The sequence below is a fragment of the Oryza brachyantha genome, chromosome 6 (genome assembly GCF_000231095.2).
Source record: "Oryza brachyantha chromosome 6, ObraRS2, whole genome shotgun sequence".
NCBI classification, from domain to species: domain Eukaryota; kingdom Viridiplantae; phylum Streptophyta; class Magnoliopsida; order Poales; family Poaceae; genus Oryza; species Oryza brachyantha.
In genome coordinates, this window is record NC_023168.2 from 2,575,095 (window position 1) to 2,599,278 (window position 24,184).

At 37.9% G+C, this 24,184-nt stretch overlaps 3 protein-coding genes across 3 annotated transcripts; 1 reads left to right on the plus strand and 2 right to left on the minus strand.

Moving 5' to 3' along the window:
- Positions 1 to 466: 466 nt before the first annotated feature.
- Positions 467 to 5,476, plus strand: LOC102719120 (26S proteasome regulatory subunit 6A homolog). Its single transcript, XM_006655779.3, has 10 exons — positions 467 to 695; positions 867 to 983; positions 1,849 to 1,956; positions 2,502 to 2,693; positions 2,852 to 3,043; positions 3,341 to 3,459; positions 3,638 to 3,725; positions 4,146 to 4,265; positions 4,350 to 4,490; positions 5,134 to 5,476. The coding sequence occupies exons 1-10, from the start codon at positions 561 to 563 to the stop codon at positions 5,209 to 5,211; spliced, it is 1,290 nt and encodes a 429-aa protein (XP_006655842.1). The 5' UTR covers positions 467 to 560; the 3' UTR covers positions 5,212 to 5,476.
- Positions 5,477 to 6,770: 1,294 nt separating this feature from the next.
- Positions 6,771 to 8,872, minus strand: LOC121054672. The gene is made up of 3 exons (XM_040524865.1): positions 8,325 to 8,872; positions 7,109 to 7,250; positions 6,771 to 6,914 (listed from the first exon to the last, which is right to left on the minus strand). Exons 1-3 carry the CDS (start codon positions 8,870 to 8,872, stop codon positions 6,771 to 6,773), a joined length of 834 nt encoding a protein of 277 aa, XP_040380799.1.
- A 10,578-nt stretch (positions 8,873 to 19,450) lies between these two features.
- Positions 19,451 to 21,734, minus strand: LOC107304324. Its single transcript, XM_015837980.2, has 2 exons — positions 21,100 to 21,734; positions 19,451 to 20,081 (listed from the first exon to the last, which is right to left on the minus strand). The coding sequence occupies exons 1-2, from the start codon at positions 21,732 to 21,734 to the stop codon at positions 19,451 to 19,453; spliced, it is 1,266 nt and encodes a 421-aa protein (XP_015693466.2).
- Between the last annotated feature and the right edge of the window lie 2,450 nt (positions 21,735 to 24,184).

Genomic DNA, 24,184 nt, shown 5'->3' on the forward strand with positions numbered 1-24,184 from the left:
AAAGATGCACCTTACAATGACGATAGCATACTCCATGCGATAGGAGATCATTTCAAGTAATACAGATAAAGTATGCAATAATTATATATATAGTTATACAGTAATTGAATCGAACCGGGTAAAACGTGTACCAAGGCGTATACCTTATATAAAAGTACACGTGTATCCCATTCTCCCCGGCAACTCAGCTCAGGGGCTGTTTAGTTTCCAAAAATTTTTACCCAAAAACATTACATCGAATCTTTGAACATATTAAACATAGATAAAACGAAAAACTAATTGCACAGTTATATGAGAAATCGTAAGACGAATATTTTGAGCCTAATTAGTACCTGATTAGCCAAAGTGTTATAGTAACCCACATACGTTAATGATAAATTAATTAGGTTTAAAAAATTCGTGTCAAGGTTTACAAGCCATCCGTAAAATTCGTTTTTTTTTTCATTCGAACTAAACACCCCCTCAGTCGCGGCCTCCGCTTCCGCTGTGCGTGCCGAGCGCCGTTTTTCTCCCGACGCGAGCGAGAGCGACAGCGAGGCGAGGCCGAAACCCTACCGGCGATGGCGTCATCCGGGGCTCCCCCGCCGGCGGCGATGGCCGTGGACGACGCGGAGGACGACCAACTGGCCTCCATGTCCACGGAGGACATCGTCCGGGCCACCCGCCTCCTCGACAACGAGATCCGCGTCCACAAGGCAAGCCGCCCCTCCTCTCTCTCTCTCTCTCTCTCTCTCTCCCAAACCCTAGATCCCCCCCAAACCTCCGAGTCTTGCCAGTTGCCTCCTCCGCCGGTTTGGAATCTACGCTCGGCGTTAGGGTTTCGGGTTGTCTGACTGGTGTTTGTGTGTGCGTGTGACGGTGCGCAGGACGAGCTGCAGCGGAGCAACTTGGACCTGGAGTCGTACAAGGAAAAGATCAAGGAGAACCAGGAGAAGATTAAGCTCAACAAGCAGCTTCCCTACCTCGTCGGCAACATCGTCGAGGTAAAAATGGAAAAACAAATGTAATCCTAGTTTGTTAGATCGCGTCTTGTAGCGGGTTTGGCTATTTAGTTTAATCTGAGATCATGGGTATTGCGGTTAGGGGAGAATCCTTTTATGTGTGTTATTACTGGTGCTTTATCCTGGGTCAATTCGGTATGAATTGCTTTTGGTCTGGTTCATCCTGATTCTGCTCATCATTATCCTATCTTATCTAGTTGTGCTCAGAAGATCCACAGTTCCTTCTAAAAAATGACTTGGTTCATACTGTGCCCATTTAATTTTGCTTCTGCTATTGGTTCCTTCTCATTAACTATGTGGTAGCATGTATTTGCAGCAGTAACAACTCTCAAGTTACTAGATTTTGATCTATTCTGTTCTGTAGGACTGTAATGACTTTATCTGGTCAGAAATACTAATACCCAATAGTGTTGCAACTTGATTACTGGTCTAAGTATTTCAATACTCATAACACTCAAGAACTTCAATGTCTGAATAAGTTCACCCTGAGTAGATTAACGTAAATTTGCATAAGCTAGTACCTACGATCCACTTGAATAATCTGCACTCCTTGGTTTGCAATATGGTTTGGTGCATCCTAGATTAAGTATTTAAATCTAAAGCTTTATATTGATTCAGCAGTGCGATAGCTATGTGCTATTACCAGCAATTGCTGTTTCCCTATCTATGTGACTTTTTTCTTTGGATTAATTTGGGCATTGTAAAGCTACATCTCTTTTATTGATTCAGCAGTGTGATAGTACGTGCTATTACCAGCAATTGCTGTTTCTCTATCTATGTGACCTTTTTTCTTTGGATTAATTTGAGTATTGTAACCATATGGTTTCTGTTTTTCTCAACTGTTTAGATTTTGGAAATGAACCCCGAGGATGAAGCTGAAGAGGATGGTGCTAATATTGATCTAGACTCACAAAGGAAAGGAAAATGTGTTGTTCTGAAGACTTCCACGAGACAAGTAAGAACAAAAAAAGTTTGTGTGCCTATTCCTTTAGCTCCTAGATTTTACATTATATGAACGAGGTGCTTCCTTTTTCATCAAATAATTAAATCTGACCAAATAATAGGATTCCTCACATAAGTGTTATTGCAATATCAGCAATTGAAATCAGTTGTGTTGGAATGGAATAGTTTGGATGGGAGATGTAACTATACAAGGAATATAACTGCAAATAAGAATATGTTGAAGCAAGTGTAGTTGGTTGGATTTTTTGTAAAAAAAACTGTTATATACACCAATTTATGCCTGTCACTCAGCAAGAGTCAGTAAATGTCTTTGCTTTGATGCAATAGTGTCTGACTTTGCATGGGATTGTGAGTCTTTTATTGACGCATGTTTACTTCCAGATGTCTGCCTGAAATTTCTTTTAACTGTTTGAGATCCAGATCTAAAACAAGTGAAATAATCTATTTTTTTTAGGCTTAAGCATGACTTTTAGTTCAAGAAAATGAGAGATCAAACTCATTTTTGTAGAATCTGCTTTGTTCCTATTTTGGTTGCAGACTATATTCCTTCCTGTGATCGGGCTGGTTGACCCTGATAAACTCAAGCCTGGTGATTTGGTTGGAGTAAACAAAGACAGCTACCTTATACTGGATACACTGCCATCAGAGTATGATTCACGAGTAAAGGCAATGGAGGTGGACGAAAAACCCACTGAGGATTACAATGATATTGGAGGTCTTGAAAAGCAGGTAAATTGCTCAGTAAACATTAAAAGCTCAAGGTTCTGTCTGATAAATATTGACAACCAGCTCTTCAGGGAATAATAGAGTAATTTGCATCACTTAACGCGTCAAGCATGTTGCATTTCCATTCTCTCATCCTTTTCATCTTACGTTATTGAATATAGATTCAAGAGCTTGTGGAGGCAATTGTTTTGCCAATGACACACAAAGATCGCTTCCAAAAGTTGGGCATTCGTCCCCCAAAAGGAGTTCTTTTATATGGACCACCTGGAACTGGGAAGACGCTGATGGCACGTGCATGTGCTGCACAGACAAATGCGACGTTCCTGAAATTAGCTGGTCCACAATTAGTCCAGGTATTTTTTAAACAAACTACATTGAGTTTTACTATGTATTTTTCTTGTGACCATGTTGATATTTGTTTGGTGACAATAATTATGTGATTTATCATTGTTTGGTGGCAATAATCATGTGATTTATCATTGTTTGGTGGCATCACACAGATGTCAATTGGGTTGTGTGGTCATTTACCTTCATCATTCAAGAATCACATATGAACTATTGCCTTGTCTTCAGAAGTCTATTTTATTTACTCTTTACTTGTTTTTATAGTTTTAAACGGAGGAATAATGATATTTTTGTGGCCTGCCCAGATGTTTATCGGTGATGGAGCAAAGCTTGTTCGGGATGCTTTTCAACTTGCTAAGGAAAAAGCTCCATGCATCATTTTTATTGATGAGATTGATGCCATTGGGACTAAGAGGTTTGACAGGTATGTTTCGTATGATGATTTTATTCCCTGGTATTTGTGTTGCATTATTTCAAAGCCTAGGACATTCTAATTTTCTGCATAATATTTTGAATATAGAATTCTCATTTGCCTTTAGCATAAACAAAATGAAATATTTATTCTTAATTTTTATTGAGCAATTTTCTTTATTCTATGACAGTGAAGTTAGTGGTGATAGAGAGGTTCAGAGGACTATGTTGGAATTGCTGAACCAACTTGACGGGTTCAGCAGTGATGAGCGGATAAAGGTTAGGATTTTTATGTTTGTTACTTGGTTGCAAGCTGCTGCGTGTCCTAATTATCCCTGCCCTGATGATTTAGCTTAGCTATTGAGCTTTTCAATCTCTTGATCCAATTTAAAAATGGATTCTGTTAAGTAACATGTTGAAAAGACTCATCCATGTTTATTTTTCTTTCTTGAACCATCCATTATAGTTTTATTATTATGTTTATAATGATATAGGCAGTCATTCTGTTGTGATTCTACTACATCATCTGGAATTTTAAACAGACTTAATAAGTCAGCCTTAATAAACTATCCAGAATATAATGTAACATTCCATGTTGCAATGATTTCATCGAGCTATCAATACCATATTGGTAACATTACTTTGTTTTGTTTCCAATCGTTTCATCTACTTGATGGTGTATTATTGGTTAACTTGCAGGTTATAGCAGCAACAAACCGCGCTGACATTCTTGATCCTGCTTTGATGCGATCTGGTCGTTTGGATCGAAAGATTGAGTTTCCTCATCCATCTGAAGAAGCAAGAGCTAGAATATTGCAAGTAGGTTTGCAGAATTTTGATGAAGTTTATTCATCTGTTTGCTATATCTGGGAGTCATGCTTAACTAATGTATGTTTCCTGTAGATTCACTCAAGAAAAATGAATGTAAATCCAGATGTGAATTTTGAAGAGCTAGCTCGGTCAACAGATGATTTCAATGGAGCACAGCTGAAAGCTGTTTGTGTAGAAGCTGGTATGCTTGCACTGCGGCGAGATGCTACAGAGGTGTGACATCCTATTTTGTTCTTATAATCCCCTCAAATGTTCCTGAGATCCTACCAGCTATTTAGCGAGGGAAAAAACCGCACAAGTATTTGGTTTCTGGACTCATTTTTTTCCTGATTGAGAAGGGAAACTAATCAACTAAATAAAGATAATGAGCTTTTTTACCATTCTTGAGAAGGTACCTTGAGATACTAGGTTTCAAAACTTTACATTTGGTACCTCTAGGTACTTTCTCAAGAGCCATAAAATTTCTCTAAGATAATATATGAACATTTGCAAAACTGGCTAAAACATCTCCCTATCACAGAGGCCACAAGTTAAATGCCATGCATTCAATCACATTGCCTGTCTGCCTATAGTGGCTGTTCTTTTGTGGTATCACTCAACATATAATATGTCCTTACACGCCCCTTGTTGTTTTGCCAGATCGTGGTTTCTGCTCATAGGAAATAGTTTTCCGATGCCTTTTTATTTTGTAATGCTTGTTGTGGATGTTCTTAGTAGGCGCTCTCTCCACAACATATTTAGTTTCTTTATCATTTCATCACTGGAGATCGTGGTACTCTTAACTGGCATTCTTAGATGGCGATTTTGGGAGGAACATCTCATTTGTGGTCTCTGACCTTGATTGTTTCTTGCGCAGGTGACTCATGAGGACTTCAACGAAGGCATAATACAGGTGCAGGCTAAGAAGAAGTCTAGCCTAAACTATTACGCTTAACAAGTTATGCTAGAAACCGTCAGGGCTCTGGAGTTGTTTGTAACCATACTGTTTGGATAAATCTAAGATGTGGCTTCGCGTTTAATTTTTCATACAACTTTTTAACACTAGCAGCAAGTCATCACTTGAGCTTCCTATGTGATGAAAAAGGGTTTGTTTATTTACAGTAGAGATACTGGGCGATAAATGGATGAACCAGATGGGCCTAGTATGTTGTATCGTTTTAATTTCCACGAGGCCAAAACATATTTGTCTTTGTCCAAAGGCCCCTCCAAGGATATGGGATCTCAAGCCCAGGGCCCTGATGATGGGCATGAGTTACGCCTACGGTTCATGGTGTCCATGATCTTGTTACTTGAGAGGCTTAGAGCATGTATAATAGCAGGCTATAAGTTGACTGAAAATATATTTTAACGAGATAAGAGAAAAGAGTAGTGGGCTATAGATTTATAGATAGCTGTAACATGGACTTCAAGATATAGCCTGTGTATGATAGGTGTGGTACAGTGGAAGCAGTTTTTTAGCACACGAGCGTACGTACTTCTATTGCTTGCATGCCATCTGAATAGTTATAAAAAATTATGAAGAAATTTAACAAGATAGTTTAACATGAATTATATCACTTCATTAACATGTAAGTTTAATTTCAACTTCTACAAGTTGTAGCAAAAATAACAAAAACAATTATGAATATGCATATACTTAGTTTTAGTTTTGTTTGTTTTTTTTGCTATAACTTGTAGAAGTTGAATTTAAACTTGCATGTTTGTGGAGTGATATAAATCATATTAATCTATTTTGTCAAATTTTTTCATATGTTTTATAGGTAAGTATTATATGAATTAGCTATTAGATTGACTGTAGATGAATTAGAGCTAGTAGTTGGCTATACTATTGAACTTGCTCTTACGCCCTTGTCGATTATGGAACCGTGTGCATGCTTCGCAGGCTACTAACCAATGTGTTTTGTGTAAAAAAGAAAATTTAGAAAATCTATAAAGAAAATTTCCTCGCAAGATATTTATAAAGAAAATTTCAATTTTATAGCACTTAATTTAGTTATTTATATACTTAAATAGCTATAACAAAATTCAATCTACAAAGTCTAAATGCCTCGTAATCAGATAATTTAGAAAATCTAAAAATATCAAGAGAAAAGAACACCACATCAACAACTATGAGATGAACCATGCAACAAACACAAAATGATGAACAATACAAGAAACAGCATGGGAACTGTGTGTGCCAGATACTTTAATATAATTGTAACGTTCATACAAACGAACTTTGTTTCTGAAATGGAATACAAACCAAACGAACTTAAATTTATTTTTGAACCGGAGTACAAACGAAATTTAGAAAATTATCATAAAGGTACCAATCTATAATACTTAAAGAGTTTATTAAGATACCAGCTAAAAACTTGAAACGAGCTAAATACTTGAAACGAAATTCCAAACATAAAACGAGAAAGAACATATGGATATTCATTATTGCAATGCTGATACGAAACTGAAACGAATTAAGCCGCAGATCAACCGACTCCGGCCATGATACCATCACCAAGTCTCCACTTCTGAGCCAAATCTTGAGCACCAGTAGCATCCATCTAGTGCATGCCATTGCCATTCATCCATGGCGGAAGGAAAGCCGCTGCCGCTGCAGCAGAGCTCGGCACCGGCGGCGGCGCCATCGCCGGCGACCTGGCCATCATGAAGAAGGGGTTCAGAGGCATGCAGAGGCGCGGGTGCCTGTAGCCGAAGCCGGCCCGCGCGGCGAGCTCGGGGTTGGCCATCCAGTTGCCGCCCGCCGGCGCCGGCGCCGGCGCCGCTGCCTTGTGGCCGTCGCGGCGGCGGCGGCTGGGACCGACACGGCGGCGCGTCTTGGCGGCGGGGACGGCGGCGCCCTTCGCCTCCATCTTGAGGAAGTACTTCTGCGCGTGGCTGGAGACCTGCACCGCCGTCCTGGTGGTGACCAGGTGCTTGGAGATGCTCTTCCAGTCGCCGCGGCCAAACACGCGCAGCCCTTGCAAGAACAGCCTGCGCCGATCCATCCATCCATTGCATGCAACGCGAACCAGCAACCGATTAATTCATCAGAATTTTCGTGTCTCGAGAAAGAGACAGTGGATCAGTGACGGTTTTGGATCTAGATGACACCCTCTAGCATGTTTAGGAATATAGATCTGCATTTTGAAGTTTAAAATATAAATCTTTTTTTACTTTAATATCTGAAGTGTAAAAATTTGGTACCAAAGCTCGAAAAAAATTGATACCTCAAGTTAGCCATAAAATTTCTCTTAGGATAATCTTTTTTCCTATGATATATATAACACAACAACACAAGTTCAATAATCGTTGATGTACTTTATTTATAGCAAAAATGTATGCATGTGCTATAGCTCTAAGGGAAAAAATGATTTTAAGTTCAAACGGAAGACTTGAGGATTCCATTTTTAAATAATTTGTATAGATGGAAAGTTACAATTTCTTTCTTCAAAAAAAAGTAAAAATATTAATGATAATTCAAAACGAACGTGGCCGCATTTGTGTCAATAATCTAAACCATGTAACCGTAATTTCTTACAATACAAACAATTAAGCTAATCACTTGAAAGAAAGAAAAGTACATGCATGGTCACTACCATCTTATCGTTCCCTGTTCACAAAATGTGCCATTTTGGGAGATCGATTTGGCATCCAATTTTTATTGCAAAACATATCTAAAAAATACTATGATAAAAATACAATATTGAAAACATGTTTTTCTAGAAAAACCTATACATATGTTGTCATATATCCTGTCAAAATATTTTAAAAGCATTAATGTAATTTTTTAAAGTTTGACTTTGAACATATCCTAAACAACATACATTAACATTCGTGACGAGATTACTAATTAATTAGCTATAATACTTTATTACATAGAAAAATACTACACATATACACATGATAGAATTAGATGCACCTTGCACACATAGAGAAAAATGCAAAAACAATAAAAAAATTAATTAGCTAGGTATACTTATATGCACCTTGCACACATAGAGAGAAAGCAACAATAATAATATAACACAATTAATTAGGTATAAAGATTATATGAAAATAAATAACCTGTGTTCCTCCTCTGTCCAGACAACCCTTCTTTTCATTGACGGCACCACCCGTTGACGACTAGTCAGAATCTTTGACACCTCCACCACTTTCTCCTTAATCACTGATGCCGCTTCCGCCTGCACCTCCACCTCTTTCTCTACAACCATTTCAATATTTTGATCTATTTGATTACCCATCTCCATCTCCTCCAATGGATAATCAAACAGTAAACCCTCATTGTTCAACATGGTTTCTTCTTTCTCTAGCCTCCTAAGGTTTTCGTTTGCGAGGGCTAGGTCAATATTGCTCATACTATTGTCAACAACACTATTGTTCAGGCTATGGATGATCGCGGGTGTCTCTACCGTGAGCTTCAGATAAAAATCTATTACCTCGGTCATGGTCTTCCAAGGAAACCATTCATGGAGTTCACTCACAATGCTTCCATGTTTCTTGTCCCCGTTTCCACCACTAGAGTTGCTGCCACCACTGTTGGGGCTAGTGATCAATGACCTAGCCTCCTCTATCTCAGAAGCCGTCCACCCCTCAATGACTATTGAATCCATGGGAAGAAAGTATGGGATGACACATGAAAATTAGCGGTGTAGATCGAGGGGTTCAGAGTGTGGAAAAATAGGGAGAAGGGCAAGGTATTTATAGGCCAAATGAGTGGTGCATCCTTTGACTTGTTTTTTTTCGAAAATGAACGTAGCGTATCATATTCTCTACTGATTATTGATTAATGGAAAATATTAGTGCATGTGTAACGCATATTTAATTTTTATGCATATGTATCTTGATATAGATGTAGCGGATTTTCCATATCCATATATATCTCCACGAATAAATTAGCGAGATTTAGAAATGCTTTGACTTGTTGACATATACATATGTTCAATGTGATGAATTATATCGATGTAAACGATCTTATTGTGATTGTTGATGCATGCTAATGTTTCTACTGAGATATTAGTAGCTTAATATTGAAAAAAAGGGGGAAAATATACCAGTCTTCTCTCACATAATTAAGTAAACACACCACCCTTGAACAATGTTGATCCAATGGTTTTAGTTGTCCATGGAACTGAAAACAATATATCATGCTACCCTTGAGGTAATCCTATTCAGAGTATCATCAGTACATCCTATATTAGACTGATACTCCCTCAAATTTTTCAGGAGTACTTCAATGCGAGTAGTTTCTTTCTTAATTAGCTTGTAGATGGTAATTGGTTAATTTAATTATACACATAACATCTCTATATATAATTCACATCCTGTCTTTGTGTTAAATAAATGGTGGTCCATGAATTTAATGTAGTGAGTTCGTACATATATTTCTTCTCTAGCTTTGCACACATTTAATTTTGGTGTGTTGTATGAGAGCTGAGTAAAGGTTAAAGATAGATGCAGATCATATATGGTTGGGAAATCTATATATTAATTTTGGCCAGCATGTAGTGTGCACGAAACAGTTGACCTTGGCTTTCTCTTTCTAGAATAAATAATACCCCGTCAAGAAAGTCTCAGGGATCCAATATGTCTACAATATTCAGAAAGCTTTCAAGAGTTACGAAGCTACCAAATATACATATAGATGTAACAAAGAATTAATATGTTATACATATGTTTTCGAAACATCATATTTGTGAATAGAAAAAAAATCTATGAATAAATTATTTATATACCTTTCTTCGCGATTTAAAAAAGCCAAGACTGAAAAATGTAAACTTCGGTGAAAAAACCCTCAAAATCAACTCTAAAATTAAGGTTGAAAATTTAAATTTTGACTTATAAGCATAAGCATAAGTGAAAGATAGAGGAGACTTATAAACCAAAATTTGAATTTTTAACGTTAAATTTAGATTTGATTTTAGTTTTTTTCATCACAGTTATTTTCTAGCCATGCCTTTTAGATCGCTAAGAACACTTATAAAAAAGTTTTATTTATATACTATTATTTATTTGCAAATATACCGTTTGACTTTTTCATTCAAAAAGTGAAAAGATATACACAACTGCTTTTCGTATATTTAAACTGAATTTATAATGGTGTTAAATTATGAGTACAATTTATTCAAAAAAAATCCTAAACACCCTTAATCTACTCATGCGAAGTTACACATTTGCATAGATTTAGGCCGCGTCCTTGTTCATGGTTAGTAACTAGAGCGAAAAACGTAGACAGAGATTAACATGTCATTATTAGCTATAAGTTTTAAAAAATAGATTGATACGATTTTTTAAAGCACTATAACCATCATGTTATAGTGTTATATGTTAGTTTTACGAAAATATTTGTTTAAGCTAAGGAGGTGTCTGTTGAATTTTGTAGGGTCTTTGGTATAAATATTTTTTGGAAATCTTTTTACTCTGTATTGTAGCATAAAAAGTGATAAATAGTGGTTACTAAATGACAAAGGGTGACCGTGGGAGTAGTGAAGTGCTCTCTTTCTCTTTTACTGTCTCTTTCTCTTGTCGTCTCAGTTGCTCTCTGCGCACAGTCAAGATATATATATTCCTCTCAATTGCTCTCTCTGAGTTTTTCCATGATCATCTCTCACCTTACAGTCAAGCTAGCTTCTGCTCATCAGTTGCTCGATCCCTCTGTGTTTTTCTATTAATCTCCCATCTGCTCAGACTGATGGCTAATATTTTTTGGACGATGTGGCTCATTCTCCTATTTTGGGTTTCACTTTTCCAATAGAGTAGATATGTCGCAGTTGCACACACTATCATCCCCGATTGATAGATTTGATCGAATATGCCTGCAATTTAGAAACAAAGATACACTGAACATTTATCTAATAGATCACATCCAAGCTAATGGTCAGATACAAATAATTCAAGACAAAAGGGATGATTGTTTGGCCCAAACGACATATTTGAAAACAAAAATAATTTGTGAAGAAAATTATATACGTATTTTTAACGATCTAAAAGCTAAGGCTAAAAAATAAACTTCAATGAAAACCTCAAAAATTAATTCCAAATTTAACATTAAAAAAATTAAATTTTAGTTTATAAGCATAAGCACAAGAAAAAAATGAGGTGAAAGAGTGCCTTAAAAAGGATAAGAGAAATATAATTAATAACCATGAGCAAATGAGTTATATATATGTATATTAATATATTATATGATCTCCCACACGATCCATTGCAACTGGTGTCCTCATCCTTTTGCCATCGCGCGTAATAATAAATTACTTGCATAAATAAATAGTAAATAAATTGCTTTTTCAAAACATCAAATTGTAACTAAATTACTCACAGAGAAACCAACAACACATGCTCTGGCACACACAAGCTCATGTTCCTACATATTGTTAAAAATTTACTTTCGGGAGCACCACAATCTTAGAAGTAAAATTACTCCAAGTACTACCACCGAAGATTACTTTGTTTACTATGAATGCGAGTTATTGGAAATTTAGCCGTGTGATTTTCTCCATCGGAGAGTAATTTGATCATTTTGGATGCCAAAAGGAATCCGACAAATTAATAGCGTTAGCTTCATCAACACCTAGAGACACACTACATAGCAGAATAGCGCTACCCAGCCCATGCATGTATATATATAGAGAGACAGAGATCTTTTTTTTTTATTGTGAACTCTTTGATACATGAACTTAATAAAAGGAGTGCTGTACTTCTAGCTGTTCACCTAGACCCCAAAAATTAGAAATGCATTTTTGGCTAAGTCGGACCTCTTTTCTTTTTTTCTTTTTGGAACGGGATAGTATTAAAGTCAATCCAAGTCAATAGCTAGCCTTAAATTAATTTTGGATGGATCACACGCTTTGGGTCTCTACATCAATTGTAGACTTGATATCTCGAAGTGAGAAAGTGTTGCAATATAAATACACTTTTTGTCACCAACTTGTTAAGCCTTTTTTAAGAATCGGTTATTTTATAAAACTTAATATTCAGAGAAAACTACAGGAAAAATACGTGCAGAGCAGCTGGCTACGGGACCATCGTGCGTGTGTACTGTGTACCCACCTGTGTTCACCTTTCTCTCTTCTTAATTCAATTGACACTAAGTTCCACGAGAACAACTGTTGTAATAAACCACAAACATATACTACTTTCTTTTTTATTTGATATTAATAACTTTTAAATCTATTTTTATACAAATACACAATATTAAAAAATCATGCTTAAAATATCTTTGATCATAAAACAAATCATAATAAAATAACCAATTATTATATATTTTTTAAAATAAGATGAATGGTTAAATGTATATTTAAAAGACAACGGCGATAAATAAAAGATACCGGATGTAGTATGATATTACCTTCGTTTTATAATGTAACATGTTTGATTTTTTTATAACGTTTGACCATTCATCTACAAATATAAAAATAATAAGTCATGTTTAAAGTTCTTTGGATAATAAAGTAAGTCACAAGTAAAATAAATGATATTTTCACAATTTTTTAAATAAAACAAAAGGTCAAACATTGCAAGAAAAAAATCACATATCTTATATTTTAAAACGGAGGAAGTATATATGATGGCATATATATTATATTGTATTATATATAATGGGGCGAAATTACACTTACTTATACTGCTTAACACAACCAAATTACTGATTCCCCCAACGGCCACACATACAATGTCTTAATTAGCTTCAACGAGATAGATAATAAGGTTTTGTTGCCATGTTTTACAGGCTAGATATCACCATATGCCATCTATATAAATATATAGCTTAATCATAAGAATTTCAGAAAATTCTGGTTCATCCCCTGTTCCGCACGAGCATCGTAACCGCCTCCCTGCTGCTGATTGCAGCTACAGGCACGGAGTTCTCAGCCGCTGCCTCCACCGGAGCTACAGCTGCACCAGCCATCGCCGTCTGCTGCGCATCCCAGCGCTGCTGCGCCTGCGCCTGCGCCTGCAGCTGCATCATCTGCTGCTGGATCTGGGGGCTGTGCAGCAGCGGAGCCCAGACCGGAGCAGCGTCGTTGCCGGCGCCGTTCATGGCGGCACCCGAGCTGCCGTTGTGCATGATGGCGGGCTCGCCGACGTCAAAGAGGTCGACATGATCGCGGACGCCGCCGCGCTGCTCACTGGCGGCCATCCGCAGCCGGCGGGAGTACCTCCGGGCGTGGCTGGCCACCTGCACCGGTGACCTGGTGGTGACGAAGTGGTTGGAGATGTTGTCCCAGTCGCCACACCGGTACACGCGCAGCCCCCTCAGGAACAGCCTGTGGTTCTTCAAAGTTAGTACTCGATAATTAAATCAAATTAAATTCACGATATTCATTGGAAAAAGCACTTAAATTCATGAGCTGTTTAGTCTTATATTTTTTTTCGTTCCAGAAATATTATTAGAGAAAAAAATGTTCATTGATTAATAAACTGATTAGTTTTGTTATTACTGAAAGAAGTACACGTTTTATTTCTTAGGAATAAAAAGTACGCATAAATTTTACCAGTTTTTTTTAAAAAGATAGATTTATGAACAGAGTGTTAACCTGTGCTCGTCAATTGTCCAAATCGTGTTTGGTGCAGCATACTGGCGGCCGGGGCCCTGGTTCACCACATGCACCGGCGCCGGCGCCGGAGGCGGGGCCTGCACCACCATCTCCTCCATAGGACCGCCACCAACCACCACGCCGGCGCCGCCGTTGTTCATTCCGAGGTCGACGACGTTCATGGCAGCCTGATCCTCCGGCGGCGTGGCGTTCACGACGGCGCCAGCGCCGTCGTTGTCCTGCGGCTGATCGGCCGGCTGCAACATCTCCACCACGAGATCAACGTACAAGTCGATTACCTGACACACGGTCCTCCATGGGAACCACGACTGGAGCTCGCTCACAATGCGGTCGTGCCTCGTGCTGCTGTCGTTGTTGCCGTTGCCGTTACTGGAGCCGGCTTCGTAGTAGGCGGCCCCGGTCATCATGGACACGATCGTCCTCGCCTCCCTCACCTCCGCCTCCGTCCACTGCGTGCCGACCCTTGCGTCCATGGCGATGGCGAGAAGGGCACAGCAAGAACGAAGGCTGTACTGTAAAACAGTGAGAGCAAGTGTGTAGGAGAGAGGATGAGGATATGGATGTTGGTGTGGGGAAGAAGAAGGCGCAGCGCACTGCATTTATAGGCTGAATGTGTGGGTGCTACCCAGGGACTGCACCTACTAGTGGAATGTCTATCCTGGTAGATCATGATCTCACCAATGCCTAGGGCGGAGCTACAGTACACTCGTCAGGGTCAGCCGACCTGATGACCTTCAACAAAATTCAACAAAATCTATTGTTATATTGTTTAGATAATTAAGATGATATTAAAAATTATGTAAGGTTAGTGTATTCTGACCCCGATGACCTTAATGAACTAATTTTTTTAGCTCCACCTGGTAAATCATGTAAAAATAAGTAATATTTGTGTAGAAGGCACGAAATTCAAATCAATCGGACACATCTTACGTAGTGCTGCATGTATACGTTTGCGATACGATGTACATTAATGGTTTCATGCACGTTGATGGTACGATCCGTGCAATGGGCCGTACGGTTTGGGAATGCTCATGTCAACGGTTGTACGGCTCGTACGTCACAAGTGTAATTTTGTCGTTTATTTGCACATCTTACGTATTTGCCAATAGGACTGCATGGGTACGTTGCGATACGATGTACCTTAATGGTTTCATGCACATCAGTGGTATGGTTCCGTGCAATTGGCCGTACTGATTGAAAATGCTCCATTTCAACGGCTTTACGGCTCACATGTCATAGTCGCAATTTTGTCGTTTATCTTCCCTTTTCGCCAAACTCTAGCAAGGAAGAACTATGTCACTCTATTAAATATAGATATATGGCTTCCGTTATATATAATAATCATATATGTATAAGTCGATGGAACGGTTAAAAAACAATCTTATGCGCCATTATTATAGAAAAAGGTCTCTTAGAGAGAGTTCAAGAATTCACTGCCAATTCAGCGCCGGTCTATGGACATAAATACAGGAGATTGGGAGCTTATGTAATCAAGATAGAGACAGTCTGCATGGCAGTACACGTGTGACCCCAAATAAACAATCTCACATATATAATAGAAATAATATTTTAATTAATTTGACATGTCTGGTTTGTTGGCTTTGTCACTTCAGACAACTCCATGGACGCAAGCATGCCTCGGTTTCTCCATAGAGTTGAAAATGTATCATGCGATTATTTATCAATTAATGGGTGTGTATCATATATTTGTCAATTAATGATGAGTGTGTATCGTATACTCCCTTCCCCCGTTCCTTTATATTTGTCTCAAACCATTATTCACACATTTAAATAATCATTTATCTTCTTGGGAAAAACAAATACTTATATAAATGATATTATGCAAGTGTATTAATTACTACTTACATGAATATAACTATTGAATTTTTGTTTATTATAAAAAATCATTTAAAATTTAATGGTTAAAGTTGCTACAGTATAGTTCAATGGTGATAAATAAAAAGATAAAAGAAAGAAAGGAAGGGAGATGGAGCTTGTATCATGTCTAGCAAGCATGCCAAGCACACCCATTTGTCATCTACAACACGTGTGCTTGTGCTATATTTGCTTTCGGCGATACAGAACAAAAACAGTGGAAACTAATTTGATGTCAACATATAATCTTCCATATCAGAAATGCTCATGCAAATTGTCACTGGAAATTCAATATATGATTAATTGTGTAGAGTTGTGCATTGTGTTCTACGGTAATTCAAGTATAAACTAAACTTGATCTCTATGTATTTAAAGAAAATGGAAACATGTCAAAATTATGTGTCTTTTAGTACTATAGTGTTCTTGATGCGTGGATTGAATTTGTTGGGGGTGATATATGCAAACCTTGCCAATACAATTATTTATTATGACTTTTATTATAAATTGTATTTCTTAGTGGTAAAAAGTTATGCAAGGAGGCTGTGATCTGACCTCTATATATACTCGGTAACATTTGTTTCTGAACAAATACCATAGGCTTTGCAAATTGCAACTCAACTTGCACACATGTTTTCCATTCCATGCAAGTTTTGCTATATAGGTGTTATTATATCGACACTTATAGCATGCATTAATTGGCTCCATAAAAAAGAAATCCTTCACATAAATGAAGCTTCTTGCATGCATACATAAATGCAAAGATTTTTTTATATGTTTTCTATGGTATATGCGCACATTATTAAATGTGTATCATAAAAGACATATGGCCACTAAATTATTAAAATATATTTATGGCAAACACAAGTGGTTTCCGCCACTTTGTCTTGGCACACAGGTTTCCATTCCAGGGATGTTTTACTTATATGCCCGGCCCATAAATGAAGTTCTTGCAGGTATAAATGAAAATATTTTTTCTCATTATATTTTTTGCGATACATGCTAATTATTAAATATTTAATTATATTGGGTGTTGAACAGGAGCTAACGTACATACACCCAAACCTGTACAGTTGACAAAATGAAACTGGCAGTCGCATGCACCACATATCCACACTTGACACCGCCGACCCTGATGAACATCAACCGTACCAAATTTTTGCATATCTGAAACAGAAAAATGTAAAATCAAAATGTGTTTTGATTATTAATTCACGGTGAACGATTTATAGATGAGATAATTTGTTTTGATATTTAGAGTTTATCGATGAAGTTGTGGTATTGGTGTGGTCTGGCTTGACCATAGGACCACCAGCGGTTAGACTGCAATTGTGTTGGTGGTCATATTGTCGAGACCGACCGACAGTTGCTAGATCTGTTTTAATTTCAGTCAGTATTTTCAATTTTGGATTTATTCATCAAGAATTTAACTTCTAGATGGTTTATATACGTGTGGGTACTGTTGTTATGCTTGTTGTGTCAAGTTTTACACGAGTTGGATTCATGGCTTTAGGATGCATACCTATGGGTATAAATAGAAGATGGGTGGAGGCCTCTTGGGGTCAATTTTTCAGCGTGTTGCTTTTTGAGAATAGTTAGTGTTTTGAGTTTATTCAAATTTTGTGAAATGAGTGATATTATTACACTTTGTAAACAAGAATAGAAAAAAGTAAAGATTGATATATTTTCAAGATTTATTCAATTTGTGGTTTTCTCGTTGTCTACTGTCATACCAACAAAATATCCTCGGTCAGACCGGCAATATAGTGACGGTCATACTAGTGATCAACAGAAGATGGTAGAGCAAAGAGGTCAGGCTGGGCTAACAAAGTTGATCAGACTGATCTCCATCTGCTACGAGTGCAACTTTTAATTCCACTAAAAGGTTTTGGTTTTTGGTTTTCTAATCATTCACCCTCTTTCTAGTTGGCTTAGTTCTCTATGTTCGATCCTAAAAATCACTATTTTTCACTAAACAGTAATGAATTAATAATGAATTATAGGTGTCTGTTTGCATGACTTTTAATATAATAATTTCTAAAGAGTGATGATGCGACATGTTTGAATGCAAAGCTTTATATCCAATAGGTTTCAACTACATATAAAAATATAGATAAACATAAACACTTGTTAATTTTTAGGGGGAATAAAAATGTATTAATTGGTATGCCACAAACGAAGCAAATATATGTTTTTCTCAAGGTATTCTTTGTGCTGCGTGCATATTTTTTTCTAAGGGAAAATATACACGTTTATGATTTTTTGGTCGGCGGTGCAGCCACATATAATTTTGTCTTTTATGCATGCCTTACTTTTCACAAGGTTCCAAAATTGTTTGTAGCAATTAATGCCACTTCACGATATGCTTATAATATTGCAGGCTTTAAAAGCATATCTATCTCTTATTTACACACACAGAGACACACACGCGCGCACGTGACGAATTCGCAATGAAAATCCAGTAAACACAGTACTGAGATTGAATGCATTCTAAATTTGTTAAATGCATCAAAAAAAAAACTATAATATATGTCTGTAAATGAGATATCACAGAAAGTGTGAGGTCTCAAATTGGAATAAGTATGCACACCTGAACTTATGATAAAATAGTATATTATTTTTGAACACCAAAAATTTTATATGAGTACAATATCAATCCAACAGAGAACATTTATACTTCTAGCGTGGCCATTCATTGCAATCACATAAGGCAGGAATAAAACACAAGGTTACATTAAATAACCCTGGAATATAAGGGCACCCCCAAAAGATAATAGACATATAATAACCAGTGCTGAACAACCATAAATAAAGTATCTGCCAGTACCAAAAGATTTCCAAAGTTCCATAAACTTACAACCAAAGGAACAAAATTATATGTCTACAATTAATTGTAGAACACCTCAAGGGGTTAGATTACAGAAGCGTACAACCAAAATTCCCACATTAATTGTAGATGCCCTAGAGGTAAGCTTTTGTAATCGATAACTATTATGATTTAGGGATTAGATCACTTTGCTTTTAATTTGGATTAAGAATGTATTTTACATTTTTTGCATTGGCATAGTAGAAAAAGGAGTTCTAGCCTTATGCGATTATGAAAAGATATTTTTATGGTCCTATTTACGGTTTTCGAAGTTTTAGGATGTTACATTCTCCTCTTCGTCCTTTAATGGTAGGTTCTTAGTCACTTCTTGCATTTCCTTTTTTTTTCTCTTTGCACCCAAATGGCGGTGTGCCAAGGAATTGAAACTAAGAGTTGGATGTGATGGAAGGAGTTGTTAAACGGTAGTCAAAGTCAAGAGATGTCAAACAAGGCTGCATTCGGGGGGCGATAGTTATTAACCGGCGTGAAAAATGTGGTAATAGATTAGTATATGATTAGTTAATTTTTAATTATAAAAAATAGAAAAATGGATTAATTTGAATTTTTTAAGCAACTTTTCTATAGAAAATTTTCGCAAAAAACACACCGTTTAGCAGTTCGGGAACCGTATACGTGGAAAACGAGAGAATATTGGGTTACTTAGCTAGAAACGAACGCGGCCAAGATAGGTTTGTTGCTATCTTTACTTTATTTTGTAGTTACATATCAGCATATGCCATCTATATAATTAAATGTTTAATTATCAGAAGTACAGAACATGCTGAGCCACATATACATTGTCTTGGCTTCAACAAGATGGGTTTATTGCCATCTTCTAATATTCATAGGCTAGATCACCACTTCCCATCTACATAAGTATCTTATCAGTTCAGATTTCAGAACATGTTGTTGTTCATCATCCACTGTTCCGCAGGAGCATCATAAGCAGCTCCCAGCTCCTGCTGCTGATAATCTGCACCTGCCGGCACAAAGTTATCATGATCAGCTGCTCCCTCCATTGGAGCTATACCACCCATCATCATCTGCTGATCATTCCAATTCTGCTGGTTCTGCATCTGCGTGTCCACCATTTGCTGCTGCATCTGCATGTCCACCATCTGCTGCTGCATCTGGGGGTTGTACAGCAGAGGAGCCCAGAATTGAGCGACGTTGTTCATGGCGGCGACAGAAGAGGAGGAGGTTGCCGGAGCAATATGCCCCGCGCCGGCGCCGCCGCTGGCAGGCTCGAGGTGGCCGCCGGCGAAGGCGAGTGCCTGCCAACCGGCGAAGTTGTTGTTGTCCACGGCGGCGGCGGCGGCGGCGGCTCCGGCGCCCCAGCTGGGTTCAGCGTCATAGAGGCCGACGTCGTTGATGCTGTAACGCTGCTTGCCGGTGGTGTTCTCCATGCGGCGGAAGAACTTCTGGGCGTGGCTTGACACCTGCACCGGCGTCCGGGATCTGACGTACTGACTGGAGATTTTCTTCCAGTTGCCACGGCCACACTCTAGCAGCCCCAACAGAAACAGCCTGCCAGAAAATTAATTATAATTAAATTCTTGAGCCGTTTGATAAGCTATATCTTGCCTTTTAAATTCTTTCCAAATTAAAATTATTAGAGAAAAAATGATCATCGATTGATGGGAGTAGAAACTGATTATTTTTGTTGTTACTACTGGAAGGAAGTGCACGTTTTGTTTCCTAGGAATGCAAGGTAGAGATGTACAGTCCCATGCATAGACATAAATACTGCTACTACGTCCAAAATAGACATGTTTTTTTTTTTTGTAAAAAAACAACTTTTTAGGGTCAAACTAAATGGGTAAGATATCACTTCTGATTCATGTTGTGTAATGTTCAGATAAAGTTATTAATATATCAACAGTGCACGAATCCAGAACATGCATACGATTAATTTTCATATATACATAGAGCTCCAAACTGCATATATATTTTAAACAAATAGGTAAAACCGCGTAAAAACAACATATTTTGACTACAGTTTCTTACTATATAGATCATTATATATTTATACTCTTTTAAAATACTCTAGTAATTATGATGAATAGTACCAAATTTGCCTTTACCTACCACCATATCTCCTGATATATATGAGACTATTAAACAACAATATGATCTATATGGGTTCACTGTGTTATATCAAAACAATAATAAAGAGAGTTCTATACAGAACATTTATTTGGAAGGTACCGAATTCCAACAGCAATACGAATCTTGGATTAATATTTGAAATGTCGTGTTCTTTGAATTCTTTTGCAACGTATGTGCAATCAGCTAGTTAACAGGGAAAAAACTAAATATTCTGTTCATACATCACTACATATATATTTTTGAATAAACACATTAATTTTACTACACAAAAATCAACAAAATCGCATCATGCTTTTTTTGACGTGAAATAATAAACAAAACCTGCATGCATGAAGATATGCATGCATAATAAAATCTTCAAAATAGTGGAAAATAAAACTTCATGTGAGAAAAATAAAAATAGAGCATAAGATATAAGTATAGATCAGAATTATACTTGTGCTCTGTAGTTGTCCAAAACCTCCCATTATTTGGTGCAGCTTGCTGACGGCCGCCGCCGCCCTGGTTCACCTCCTCACCGTAGTTGCCGTTGAAAACCTGCGCCTGCACCGGCGCCGGCGTCTGCTCCACCGTCTCCTCCATAGGAACACCACCGAACACCATGCCGGCGCCGCCGAGGTTCATTCCAGCGTCGCCGTAGTTCATTTCGGTGCCGCCGTAGTTCATTCCGGCGTCGCCGTAGTTCATGCTGGCGCCGCCGAAGTTCATGCTGGCGTCGACGTTCATGGCAGCTAGCTCCGGCGGCATGCCGAAGTTGTCGTTCACGAGATCAAAAGATGGGTTCACGACGGCGCCAGCGCCGCCGTCCTGCGCCGGCCCGCCCCCCGCCTGCGACGACATCTCCACCACGAGATCAACGTACAAGTCGATTACCTGACGCACGTTCCTCCATGGGAACCATGCCTGGAGCTCGTTCACAATGCGGTCGTGCCTCGTCCCGTTGCCGTTGCCGTTGCCGTTGCCGGAGCCGACGTCGTAGTAGCCGTTGTTCAGCCTAGCCACGATCGACCTCGCCGCCTCCAACTCCGCCGGCGTCCACTGGCACTGATCCATGCCGAGCATGGGGTCCATGGCGATGGCGAGTTGAGGAGAGAGAGAGAGAGAGAGGATGCAGTATGCAAGAGAGTGAGAGAGGAGGATATGGATGTTGGTGTGGGGAAGAAGAAGGGGTAGGGCACTGTATTTATAGGGGATGGATGTGTGGAGGCTACCCAGGGACTTCACCTACCAGTGGGATGTGTATCTTGCAGATCATGATCAGCATTGGTAAATCATGTAAAAACAAGTAACATTTACATCGAATGCGCAAATTCGAATCGATATAATACGCCGTTACCCGACACTATAAAAATATGCGTATTTGCGACACTACGTACTAGATACAATAATGGTTTCATGCACATGGGTCGTACGTCCGTGCTACAGCTTGTATGGTTTAAAAAGTCTCCTCATGTCAACGGTGGTACGGTCCATACATCACAGACGCAATTTTGTCGTCTTTATGATAACGGTGATACGGTTCATGCTACGGTTCATATGGTTTGAAAATGTTCTGCGTGTCAGCTATGTCGCAATTTTGTCGCCATGGATATAGTAATTGGTATACATATAGTTATCGATTATATCCTGCATGTTCAGTTTTGCTGATCATAATATAGCTGTTTAAAATAGATCAAACGGTTCAAAAAATAGTATGTCATTATCAGTTTGTTGCCGAAAGTTATTTTTTGATGGAGAGAGTTCAAGATTTCACTGCCAATTCGGCGCCGATCTAAATGTAGAAGATTGAGAGCTTATGCAATCAAGCTAGACACTATGTGCATGGCAGCACACGTGTGACTGAATAAACAATTTGACATATATCTAAGAAATAGCATTTTAGTTTGACCGGCCTGCTCTGTTGGCTTTGTCACTGTGGACGACCCCTTGAAAGCCTTGCCGTGGAGAGTTGACAACTTGACAATGCATTTTGCATATGTGTATATGGTTCAGGGTGTGCATCATATATATATATATATATATATATATATATATATATATATATGTGCATGTGTTGTGGTGACAGTGTATAGGCTATATTTGCTTTCACAAATAATCCAGTGGAAACTCTCGATCATTTGATGTCCCTTGAGTGATATATACCCTTTCACTTTCTGAAATGCAGATGCAAAATTTTATGGAAAGTACAGACATTGATAGTGTAGAGTTGTGTGTTGTTCTACAAAAATTCAGGTCTAAACTTGTTCCGTATGCATTTAGAAAATATAAAACATATATATACGTATCGGAATCTTTATATGAGATATAGCATATACGATGTGTGTCTTGTGGATTGAATTTTTGATGGGTATGATATATGCAAACCTTACAAGTTGTAAATATGACCATTTAAATTGTTTTTTTATTATTTATATTTTTGAGTCATGCAAGTGATGTAAAGGGACGGACACCTGGCCCCTCGCTCGTGTACAAATATAGGTGGTTTCACCGTTTTATCTTGGCACACAGGTTTTCGTTGTCGGCGGGTTTTGGTATACATTTGTTTGTTCTATAAATGAAGTCTTGCATGCATGCATTAAAAATGATTTTATCTCAATATCTTTTCTGGATACATATATCTATTATTATTAAATGTATAAGGCATAGACACCAAATTATTAAAATAATATTTATGAATAAAATACAAGTAGTGGTTTCCACCACTTTGTCTCGACACACAGGTTTCCATTCAAAACTGGTTTTGCCATATTGGTACTCCATGATCCTAATTCTTGCACACATGCATAAATGAAAGGATTTCTTTCTCTAGTATATATGTTTATTAAGAAATATGTATGGGGATGAACACATGGTCGCTGAATTATTAAAATATATTTATGGATAAATACTGGTGATATGATTTTTTTATTGCTTTGCCTCGGCACTTAGGTTCCCATTATTCTAGATCAGGTTTTATTATATGCTCCATAAATGAAGCTAATGCATGCATAAATGAAAGACTTCTGTCTCCATACAAATTATTTCTGTTTAAATGTAAATTATTTAATATTTAAATGCACTGTATGTCAGAAAAAAAAAACTGGCATGAGTATACCCAAACCTGTACCGCTGTACGGTTGACAAAAGGAATTGGTCACGTGCATGACGCATCCATATCTGGAGTTTGGACCCATGTCAACCACTGACCGCTGACCTGTTTTTGGTCAGGAGAATCAGTACCAGATTTCTGCAAATCTCTGGAATACAAAAAAGATATGTACCATAATTACACTGTGTTTGACTGTTTGTTTATCACGGTCACTCACAATTAATGTAACAGTTCAGTATATGAAAGTATAGTTAATTAGTATGCCACAAATAAAGTTTAAATATGTGTTTTCCTTGAAGTAATCTTTGGATGCAAGAACACTCTTTTTTTTTTGTAAGAAAAGGATGCACATATCAGTGTTGCATTGTGATGTAGTAGTAGGACTATTGTGATCGGCGGTGCATGCAGCCGATATTTTTTTTTTTCTTTGTTT

What these genes read in the sequence shown, in the direction of transcription:
- LOC102719120 (XM_006655779.3), top strand. Translation starts at nt 561, where the DNA reads ATGGCGTCATCCGGGGCTCCCCCGCCGGCGGCGATGGCCGTGGACGAC. An exon ending in TTGGAGGTCTTGAAAAGCAG is followed by an intron (nt 2,694 to 2,851) that starts GTAAATTGCTCA and finishes TATTGAATATAG; the next exon opens with ATTCAAGAGCTTGTGGAGGC. An exon ending in CAAGAGCTAGAATATTGCAA is followed by an intron (nt 4,266 to 4,349) that starts GTAGGTTTGCAG and finishes TGTTTCCTGTAG; the next exon opens with ATTCACTCAAGAAAAATGAA.
- LOC121054672 (XM_040524865.1), bottom strand. Translation starts at nt 8,872, where the DNA reads ATGGATTCAATAGTCATTGAGGGGTGGACGGCTTCTGAGATAGAGGAG. An exon ending in TGGACAGAGGAGGAACACAG is followed by an intron (nt 7,251 to 8,324) that starts GTTATTTATTTT and finishes GGATCGGCGCAG; the next exon opens with GCTGTTCTTGCAAGGGCTGC. An exon ending in TGGAGGCGAAGGGCGCCGCC is followed by an intron (nt 6,915 to 7,108) that starts GTCCCCGCCGCC and finishes CATGATGGCCAG; the next exon opens with GTCGCCGGCGATGGCGCCGC.
- LOC107304324 (XM_015837980.2), bottom strand. Translation starts at nt 21,734, where the DNA reads ATGGACCCCATGCTCGGCATGGATCAGTGCCAGTGGACGCCGGCGGAG. An exon ending in TGGACAACTACAGAGCACAA is followed by an intron (nt 20,082 to 21,099) that starts GTATAATTCTGA and finishes ATTTTCTGGCAG; the next exon opens with GCTGTTTCTGTTGGGGCTGC.